This window comes from Cyprinodon variegatus, unplaced genomic scaffold (assembly GCF_000732505.1).
Source record: "Cyprinodon variegatus isolate N-32 unplaced genomic scaffold, C_variegatus-1.0 Scaffold198, whole genome shotgun sequence".
Classification (NCBI taxonomy): domain Eukaryota; kingdom Metazoa; phylum Chordata; class Actinopteri; order Cyprinodontiformes; family Cyprinodontidae; genus Cyprinodon; species Cyprinodon variegatus.
The window spans coordinates 311194-322269 of NW_015150651.1; the positions used below are offsets into that span (position 1 = coordinate 311194).

An 11076-nucleotide genomic window follows, 5' to 3' on the forward strand; every position below is an offset into this window, starting at 1 on the left:
GGCTTTGTTCTTCGTACTGCTGGGTCGGGTCGGGTCCAGTCGCCAGGAGCTTCGTCTGTAATAAGGATTTGGATTCCATTCCGAACCCACTGACAGCCACTCCAGGGGAAATGTGATCTGGGGGCGGAGTCTGTCGGGATTCCTGCCACAGAATCCTGGACCAACAGGCACATTTTCAAAGAACTGTCTGGGCTGAACGTCACAGATGAATCTGTTGTTCCAGATCACTTTGCTTCTCCTTTCAGTGATATTGATGAGACTACCTGTTCCAGAATCTTGTTTACTGAAAGCCTGTTTCCATTACGCAACCCTGGACCTCCTGCCATGGAGCTTCATTTCCCCCAAACACCCTAACAACTTCTGAGAGTTTCACATCTTCAGTAAAGCAGCCTTTATGCTGTATACTGGTATTTATTAAGAGCCACATTCTGAAACAACAACAAAATATCTCTTTAAACTCCAAGAAAACATTAATGAACATTCAATCCATCAAGCTGATGAGAGCAGATCTGGCAGCTAGGATTCTTTAACACTTCATATCTGTTAAAGATGCATTTTTCTGTCAGGCAGCTGCATGTATGTAAATGGATCAATGCTCTAAATATTCAAATTGATGGTTATAGCTCCAATATATACATTTTCAGGAGGATTTAGTATCCCTTGATCTAACTGGGTGAAGGTTCAAGTCTCTGATTGAAAATCTGTTAGAGCTGTAATGAAGTTTTAAATAGAATGAATGCAGCGTGATGCTGTTTATCGTCCTCCCTATACAGTTCTACTCGACTGATGTGAGTTTTTTTTTAAATAAAATACTGTTATTGTTTACTTTTAGAAATACAAAGAAAATATAAACATACAAATGATAAATGCTGATTATAAAAAGTAAAACATAAGAACATAAAAGTAGAAAGAAAGTAAAAAACAAAAAAATATAAGAATAAAGGTTTGATATAAAATTCATCACATACAAAGAGGCTTAATGTAATATCAGAGCTGAGTGATTTTGATGTTATCACATATATTAGAAAGAGGAATGGCTTAAAATCTGCATCTGTATTTCTGTGCATTAGTTAGTGAATAATGTTCTTCCTTGCAGGAGGCTCTTGATCTTGGCTCTGAAAAGAGATTTGCTTTTAGGGAAGAGTTTACTTCTATTGTCAGTGACGATATCTCAGACCTTAAATCAGGGTTATTAGCAAGTTAACAGTGATGTCATTTTATCGCAGTAAAACAAAGAAAGTTTATTTAACAAGAATGTTTTGGTAGCAAGACAATTCAAAGTGCAGGAGTTGGAAAAAAGAAAAGAAAATGACACTGCAGTGACAGAAATATGCAGTGAATAATTAATGAATCCAAATAATTAAAGAGAATAAAAATTAAATAAAAAGAATTTATCTAATAATGGTAAATAAGGAGGAAATAAGATGGAAGGGTCACCTTAGTGACAAGAAGAAATGACATCTAAAACAGTGGAAAGGGCCCAATAAGTGGAATATTTGCTGGAGCAAAATAAACAGCCTGAATTTAACACTGAACTCACAAGTCCTCATTTTGATCCTGATTAAAAAATCCAACTGAGTTTTTAACTGATTTATTTAATCCGATTTCCTGTCCATGTAAAAGCTTGATAAAATTGTTTTTTTTTTTTCTTGGTCACATCCAGATGGAGAGAATATTAGAAAAATGCAACGTATTGTCCTAAATGGTAGCTTGAATTGTTGCCTTGTCAGGAACAGAAGCTGCTACACTTTAAACCTGAATAACTAACCAGAACTCAAACACTTTCAGCCAGTCGGTAACATCAGAATATTTAAATGATTCCACCTAAAGTCACTAGTTATCAGAAATAAGTTTGTTTCTCAAGTTCTACTTCTCCATTTAACTTTCAGTTCAATTAAAATAGTCATCATACTTACCCAAAACATTTACTCACCATTTAAAGTTATATAAACTAAAACAATGTCATCTGCAAAGAGTTTGAATTTTCTGAACATTTATTTCATTACCTCTCACTGTTAACATGAACACATTCCAATATTACTACTTAAGGAAGCCAGAATTAAATTTATTGAATCTCTGAATTTTGACTTTTTTCCTCAGAATCCCAACTTTAGTTTCAGAATTCTGGGTTTAATCTCAGAATTTCGAATCTGAGATTAAAGTCAGAATTCTGAGGGGAAAAAAATCAGAATTCTGAGATTAAAGTCAGACTTCTGAGATTAAACTCAGAATTGTGAGAAAAAAGTCAGAATTCTGAGATTAAAGTTAGCCTTCTGAGAATAAACTCAGAATTGTGAAGAAAAAAGTCAGAATTCTGAGATTAAATTTAGAATTCTGAGATTAAACTCCGAATTGCGAGAAAAAAGGTGTTCCATTATTTTTTCATCCAAAGAAAATGTTTTATATTAAAACTTGAATGGAATTTTCCCTTTTTTCTTTTCTTTTTCGTTTTTTTTTTTTTTTTTACATTTCTGATTTTATTCTTTTTCAAAATGTATTTACCTAATTTTCCTTTTGCAGGTTGAGTTTAACATATTTAATTGTATTGCTTGAAAAGAAGATAATGTGATTTGTGGAGCATAATTTGAAAAACTCAGTCAAACGATAGAAATAAAAAGAGAAAAGAACATGTGGGGAAAAAAATATATAGAAACAAAAATGGAGAAAAAAAATGCAATTATAAAAAATAAAAATCTGAGCAAACAGCAGTTGGTCTCAAAACATGTTTTGATGAAAATGGTTTTTGTATTACATTTTCAAATTTCCATTTGCTAAACAGGCTGTTTGCTCTCAACAATAATGGAATAAAATGTAATCCATATTATATATACCAGTGACTCTACCAGGCTTTCTTCATAATTTCAACCCTTTTAAAAATGTGTCACTTTTATCAATATATTATTATTTGACAGAAAACACATAATCTAACTGCATATTCACTGAAATATGAATAACCATATAGCCTGTCTGTCGTATCCTTGGGAAAAGATTAAATTTTAGGCTTTAAATCTAATCAGCGAAAAGCTCTGAGGAGATTCGAGTCAAACTAATCAATTAATTCTCTTTTAAATACTGAATTCAAAGCCCAAAGTTTGAACCAGGAACCAGTGTGAATATAAAATGTTTGGTAATAATGCAGGTAAAGATTGTGACGTTTGTTGTTTTAAAAAGACAACGTTATGCCGCCATCTTGTGGCCAATATTGGACCAACAAGCTGAATAAAGCATCTTCCATATGTTAGAACCCAAAAAATCTGTTTATTGTCTTTGGATATTATGTGATGACCAACACAGAACGGTGCATAATTGTGAAAAGAAACTTACTATATATTATTTTAATTATTTTTTTTCTAAATAAAGCTCGTACATACACTACATAACTGTTAATTTAAGTCATTGTTTTTTTGCTATAGCCCTCTGTGTTTATTTGTCTATCCTCATCCCCCAATACATCTTCCTACACCTTATTTAATTGATTTTTTTATTCTATTTTTCTATTGTATACACTGTGTCTAAACATCCCCTTTTTTTCTTATATGTGCAATTTTTCCTGCTACTGGAAATACAATTTCCCGAAGGGAGTAATCCCAAGGGATTAATAAAGTCAAGTCTAAGTCTAAGTCTAAGTCTAAATCTAAGTCTAAAAGTGTGGTGTGTATTTATATTCTGCCTTCCTGTGTCATTATTTTATTAAACAATAGTATTTGATGGTATGACAAAGCTTACCCCCATTGATGAAGAGGATCTGAAAACAATATTTTCTTTTGTCCTCTTTGGATTTAGATCTCTATTTTGACTGGGCTATGGTAACTCCATATTTTTTCATTTAGATTTTTGTGGATTTTTTTTTTTAATCTATGTAGCTCTGGGTGTGTGCTTTGTGTATTTTGTTGATATGCATCTTGTTATTATTTAACTCTATTTATATATATGTTCCCAAAAACCAGCTTCTTTCCTTTCTTAAGCGAAGCATCACCACGGCATGAAGCCTCCACCACAATGTGCTGTCAGGGTACCATAAGAAGTTAATATTCCAAAACAAACACAGTTTTGAATGAATGCCAAAAATGATTTATTATGATTTTATCTTGATTGCCAACGTCTTCTTCCACATGTTTTCAGCAGACTGTAAATGAATCTACTTATAGCCGCGGAACTCTTCAGCTCCTGCTTAGAAAAACACCCATCCAGACGTTTCCTGATCTGCCCAATGGGTTCTTTCACTAAAGCTGTCTAACAAACCCAAGCTGAGATCCAATGGCTTACAGTTGAAATTTTATTAGCTGGATGACTGATTTCAAAAATATTTTTGAATGGGATTCTTAGTCGGGTGCGTCAGTGTAAAATTAGTTAAATATAAATGGACCCCACTACTTTGTGTTGGTGGTTTACCCCAAAGTCCTTGTATAACAAGTGTGGGTTAAAACATGCCAAAAAGTACAAATGTTTTAAATATGTAAGTATCTCTAAGAGGAACTGTATGTTCTTCATAAGACATTTTTGTATGTCTTTATTTTTTTTATTTTACATGATTCTATATGTATTAAAATAAAGCATGATTTTCTCTCTCTCCTCGAACATCCCATATGTTTAAGATTTTATGAAGATCCAGTTTAATCTGTTATTCTATTTATTCATAAACAACAGAAGATTAAATTAAGCAAGGAAAATACAGTAAATAAAATCTAAAATGACAAACTGCATCACCTTAAATTTTAATTAAAGATCTTTAGTATTTACTGTTTTTACTAATGTAGCCCAAAATAATGAATCAAATGCATATAAATGACATTTTCTCTATTTTTTTGGTTTACTTCTCTTCTAATTATTATTATTCTCTTTATACTATCTTTTCTCATGTATAATTTATTTATAATTAAATATATCCTTATGTTATTAAAGAGGTTTTTTGATTAATCATGAAGGATTGTTGAGCTGTACTTAGTGTTTTAAGTCTGCTTTGCTGATATTACTATTTTACACCTCTTTAAATATTTTATTGTGACTTTTTAATCCATGGGAAGTATATTATTATTGTTGTTATTATTTTCTTTCATTTCCAACAGTATTTTGCCTGTGTAAATCCTCAGTCATCCGCGTTATGGCAACCATAGAAAGGCTTTAAATGGAACAACTGTATTTTATCTTATCATCAGTAGGGGGCAGTAACGCTCCCATCAGTTTACTCATCAATGAGGGGAAAGAACCAAAGAAGACGCGGAGACGCACAGAGAAGAAGCAGGCTAGCTGTTAGCTGAAAAAACACTAAACAGCGCATCTTGTGATGAGTCTCTGAAGTCGGTGCTGCTGTGTGGGAACAGAGGAAGGGAAGGTCGGCCCAAACATCTTCTGATAGAGGCCATCTCTTTTTCTGGCAGCATGGAGAAGCAGCTGCATTTGAACCTGCTAGCATCCAGACCCCCCATGGCAGGTTTTCAGTCCGGCGGCTCTAAAATGAAAATGGGGTGAGTCAGCTGGATTTTTAGACTGGATCCTGAGCTTTATGTCTCCCCATTATGTTAACAGATAATTAAAACTAAAACGGTCTCTGTCGCACCGGGGCTGAGGACGTTAGCAGGGTTAAGTTAGCTGCTGCTGATTGTAGAACACGATCCGTGAAGCTCATCGATGAAATGATATTTTTGTAATTATAGACCTGTTAAATCTAAAAGCATCTTTTGTGGATTTATTGATGGGTTGTTTAAAGCTTTTTGTTGCCTTTTACGGGCTTTCTCTTCTTTTATATCTGCTCTGTCTACATAGCAGCCATGTTTGCACCCAACCAGCTCACTCTGCCATCCTGACAGAGTGGACATTTAAAAACATTCACTTTAAAGAGGTTGGTTAAAAATAAATATATATAGGAAATTGATCCGGTTTCAAAAATTATTTGATGTTTTTTTTTTCCAGAAAAAAATTAAACAGAAAACTAATTATCTCATTTATCAACTTGTCTCATTCTGTTATTCTTTCATTTTTATTTTTTTTATTCATTAGTTGTTTCTTTGCTCCGTAATCAAAACACTGATGCATCTTTTTCTGGATCCATCCAACACTTATTTTTGTTTTCACCTCTTATCCATCGGGTCAATCATTCATCTGTTCATTCATACATACAGTGGATTTTTTTTTTTCCCAGGCTAAAATTATTTAACTTTATCCCAAAACTAAATAAGACGACTACTTCAGAAATGTCCAGTTTAGAGCTATTCAACGAACTTTACCTCCAAGACCAATAAATGTCTTGAATGCATGTTATATTTTATAAAGGTCCTATATTATTCTACATTTGAAGATAATATTAAAATATTAACAAGGAGCCCCCCAGAGCATGTTTTTGATGTTTGTGTGGGAAAATTCTTCTCGGATCAGCATTTACCAACAATCTCTTTATTCAGCCCTCCTCTGGACCAGCTGTTTTGGCCGCAACCATGGCAACCAGTCCGAGTTTGTCACGCTATTCTAAGAGCATAAAGTAATACATTACATAAAGGCTGTACCTTGACTGATTGGCTGCTAAAGAGCGCACTGGACAGCTTCTTTCCCTTGACGATGTCATAAGGGGAACAATTTTCAAACAGCATTTTGAGCACACATTAACCAAGAGGTGCATAAAGCCATTTACGGGGGTGAAAGGATTTTATTTCCCCCTGTGAATCTTGTACACAGGCTTCAGGTCACATGTGACTGTTACAGTGTTTATGATGTAAATTTTGGACATATAATAAGGGACCTTTAGGAAACAGTGTGTCGCTGTTAACCATTAGGGGTGCTAGACCTGTAAATTCCCAGTTTAGTGCCCCTGAAGGCCACTGGAAGCACTTCACAGACTCCAGTCTCCCTCTGTGTTTTGGACTAGAGGGAGACTAGTTTAGACTTGTTTACTACCAACAGCTGTGAGCTTAGTTAGCTCTGGTGTTTAAGGGGAGCTCAGATGGATTTAAAGCAGCGCTCTGGGTCATATCACCCATTCAGAGACGGATCTGCCGCTCTCATCAGCAAGTGTCAATTATTGACCTGAAAATAATTAAATATATTTCAAATCATGCTAATACCGGGGTCAGATGTTACAGTCGTTAACAAACTGTTAAACAAATAAGGAGTCACCAATGTTTAGTTTACCAGAACATGTGAGATAGTTTCATAGATTAAACACTCCAGCTGCTTCTCGTTTCTCTATTCACTGAACTCAAAGCAACGTGGCATGACTTTTGATCAAACTATAAGCTTCGATTGATATATTTTTAAGGATTCAGGATTTGGCGTATGACTTTGCATCAGTGCAGTGTGTCTCTGAATGGGTTTGTTTGGTTGACCATCCGACCATTTAGAAGAATCAGTGGCACAGGTTAGAGTGTTTATTTCAAAAGCAGGATGCTTTAAGTTTTTGATAATTCTTTGGTGTTTAGTTTGTTATTTAAATTAGTTTTGTCTAATTTTAACTCTTATAACATTTGTTTGAATAATTATTATTCATATCTTGCTTTTGTGTCATATAATTATTTGTTCTTCTTATTATTAGTGATCTTAGTTTAGGAACTTCTATCCAGACTTTGGATCTGCTCTTCTTAGGATCTTTATCTCCTCTTCTAACAGCTCCTCATTATTATTTCTATTTTTCTCTTTGTTTTGTCCTTTTCAGTGCCTATTTCAAACTCATGTTAGATTTTTTTTGTTTTTTAATCTTGCAGATGATTTGTTTTTGATGCTCTCACCCTGTTAGTTTGGCTGCACTGTGATAATTTGCCAGATGGAGGCGCTCTTTAAATGTGTTTGCTTTCTGTTTTACACAGACCTGGACGGAAGAGAGATTTCACGCCCTTGCTGTGGAGTCAGTACTTTGAAACCATTGAAGATGTTGAGGTGGAGAATGAAAACGGCAAAGATATATCCTTCTAGAAACCCAGATTTCTCCACCAGGCTGCCAGACAGAGACGTAGGATTCTGGCGGCAGTGCGTTTATACTGCTCTATTTGTTGCTTTGCATGTCTTTTTGTGTCTGGAGGAAGCTTCTCCAGCATGGAAACCTGTTCCAGGCACTGTTTGACAGTCATAGAGCTGATCTGAAGGCTGCAAAAGAACCTTCTCTTCTTTACCAAGCCCTGCTGGACCTAATCAGGTTCTCTTTATGAAACCACTAACGGCTCCATTTAGAAATAAGAGGATTTAATAGATTAAATAATTATTTCCCACCACATTTATATGCTGAATAACGTTTAGCTTCTTAGAATGAGGAAATGTTTATAGAACAGTGTAAACACAAGTAGGCAGTGGTGGAGAAACTGATAGCTGGGAAAGAGGGCAGGAATGCAGCAGCCTCACTTTTCTGTTTCCCATATAAATATTCTTCTCCGTTACAGTTTGTTTGGCTGTGAGGATGTTGTTAAAGAGACTCCTCAGTGATGGTTTCCCACTGGAACCACAGCTCACCCATTGAAGCTCCACAACATTTTCCCACATTTCAGTATCACGTCTCCTTGGCTAAAAGGTTGATAGAACGCTCACAGAGCAGGTAAGGAGAAAGAAATAGGAGATGTTTGTCGATGACTTGCTGCCAGAGATATTCCATAGAAATGGGGAAAAATACTGACCTCACACTGTGCTTAACTGGATGATGGTGGGAAAAGGGCTTAGCTACAGGACCAGCAATGCTACATTCAGAACGCAAGCACTTTGAGCAGCAAAAAAAGCTTCTGCTGCTTCCTCTCTTATGCTTTTCCACATTAAGGTCAGACGTCCAGTCAAGTGTGTCCAGATGCTTCTGCTGCTCCTGTGTTCAATGGCAGAGAGCGGCTTTGCTATATTTGCAGTGATCAGTGGGTAAAAATTAGTTTGAATATATTTTAAAGTGAGATAGTCCATCTGAAAACATCGTCTGTTCAGTCAGTTCATCCAGATTACCATCCTGCCTTCAAATATTTCAATATCGGAGCCGCTCAGACCCCCACATACATAGGCGGACATATTTTGCCAGCGGGTTTTGACATTTTAAGTTAATTTAGGTGTTAATAAACTGTTTCGGGGGGAGTGATCATAGCGCTCTACATCAGCAGCGCTGTGTCTGTCTCCCTGCCAGCTTCCAGATCAGCTTCTCTAATTGGCTGATAAGCAAATCCATCAGCTGCTGCCTGTGAATAGCGTCATGCGCCTCAGATGCTCAGAAGCTCATGAGGCGCTGCTTCAGCTGCTCTAGGCGCTGCAGGATCTTTTGATGCTCCTAAAAGATGTTGATTCATTACACATTGACTCTGATCTACTCAGATTCCATATGAGATGTTAAAATACTTTTGGGAAAGAGAAAGTTTTAAATGTGCAAATATGGTTTCTGGTTCCATTCTGATTGGAATACATCATCATATATCAACATTAATATCCGTATCAGTTTGATAAGTAAAACTGGGCCAGTGTTACAAACCTGCATTTCTGTCCTTGTACTTCCTGAGGAGGGAATCAGTCATGTGGGGTTTGTTTGGTCATGTGATTGTGACCAGCTCAGGATTGTGGATGTTTTACTGACCCAGAGAAGCCATGTCTGCACTGTGCCCAGTCTGTCACAGTGTCCAAAGCATGTGAAAAAGTAGGATATCATTAAATCGGCCTCAACAATAGTAATAATATTGGATGTCTATTGGCCCAGGCTTCTATATCAGAGCATCCCTAATATTTACCACTGATTAAAATAAGGATTTTACATGTTTTAATGGCTGCTGTCATCATGGAGAGTTTAGCAGAGCAGAGTGGATTTATTTTGTTCATCCCAAAGGAAGCAACAGTGTGTAACTTCATAGATGGCAGGTATGATTACTATGTGGAAAAGATGCAGGAAGAGGAAAGAAAGGACCTTCTCTGATGGGGTAACCTCTAGCATCTGGGTTATTCCGGTCACGGTCATTGGCTATGTGCACACAGCAGACAAATGGGAGCCACATACAATCTTTTAGCCCAAATGTGACTCATGTCAGCCTTTTTCACGACAGTCTGAACGGCCCAGTTCGGATCTGATTTTAACTCACTTCCATGTGGTTTACTAAAAGATATAAGACTGATCAGTTAATATTTGTAATATAATTGGTTTAAAACAACAGAGGCTTCGGTTAGATTTCATTAATAAAGAGTAAGACACTGACTTTCTCCATGCGGCCCTTTAGATTGCAGTAATGCGCTTAAAGTGGGTTTGCTGCCACACGGAAGAGAGAGTTGCAGTTAGATGCATGAGAGTCAAAGTAAGAAGTTCTTCACGTAACATTTAAGTGCTGCCATAACAAAACTGTGCAAGAAAACTTTAAGGTCCTGAAAAAAAAGGGAAAACCTGGAGTGAAACATTGGCATGCTGCTGGTTAGAGCAGCGGAAAATGAAAATAAAACCACATTAATGGTTAAAAATATCAAGATTATAAATCTGATTATCAATTCTTTTCTAAAAGGAGATACTTTTAGTAAATTGATATCTCTAATTAAATATTTGGAACTTAGAAAAAATCCGTATTGTGCGTTTCAAGTGTTTTGTAAATGACAAAATTAAATTAGACACTTATTTTACTATGAGTTTTTTTCCTGTAAGTAGGTTAGTCTTTCATCAAACTGCATGTTTAACAATCTGTTTACTGTTAGTCAGCGTAAGAAATTAGTTGATTATTTCAGCAATCGCTTAGATGCTTCAGCCCTACAATTTTTATTTTTAGCAAAATAGTTCAGCCTTAATTGAAAACATCAAAACGCTTGCAGTCTGATGGATCATGCTGCATTTTATCTTGCGTTTTACTTTTACAGCTCTGGCAGCGCTCCCTCTACACATCTTAAGAGACGGCAGCATCACTGATCGCTTTGCTAACGCCTGTTGAGCTGTTATTTCTGAGATTGTTTCTTCATTGATGGGGAGTGTTTGCCTAGTGGTGAAAGCAGTGCGCTTGTGCTCTGAGAGGGTCGCAAGTACCCGGATTTCGATTCCCACAGCCTCCACTCTGGGTCCCTGAGCAAGACCCTTAACCCCACACTGTTCCCCGGGCGCCACACAATGGCAGCCCACTGCTCCTCAAGGGGATGGATTAAATGCGGTAAATTTCTCCAGTGTGAGAT

The 11076-nt window shown here is 36.2% G+C and overlaps 1 protein-coding gene across 1 annotated transcript in view; it reads left to right on the forward strand.

Moving 5' to 3' along the window:
• The first annotated feature begins 5191 nt into the window (after positions 1–5191).
• Positions 5192–11076, forward strand: part of ppme1 (protein phosphatase methylesterase 1) — a 19973-nt gene continuing 14088 nt past the window's right edge. Inside the window, exons 1-2 of the mRNA XM_015379678.1 lie at positions 5192–5465; positions 7794–7887. Of these exons, the coding sequence (XP_015235164.1) occupies positions 5380–5465; positions 7794–7887 (180 nt within the window). The 5' untranslated portion in view covers positions 5192–5379. The remainder of the gene's footprint in view (positions 5466–7793; positions 7888–11076) is intronic.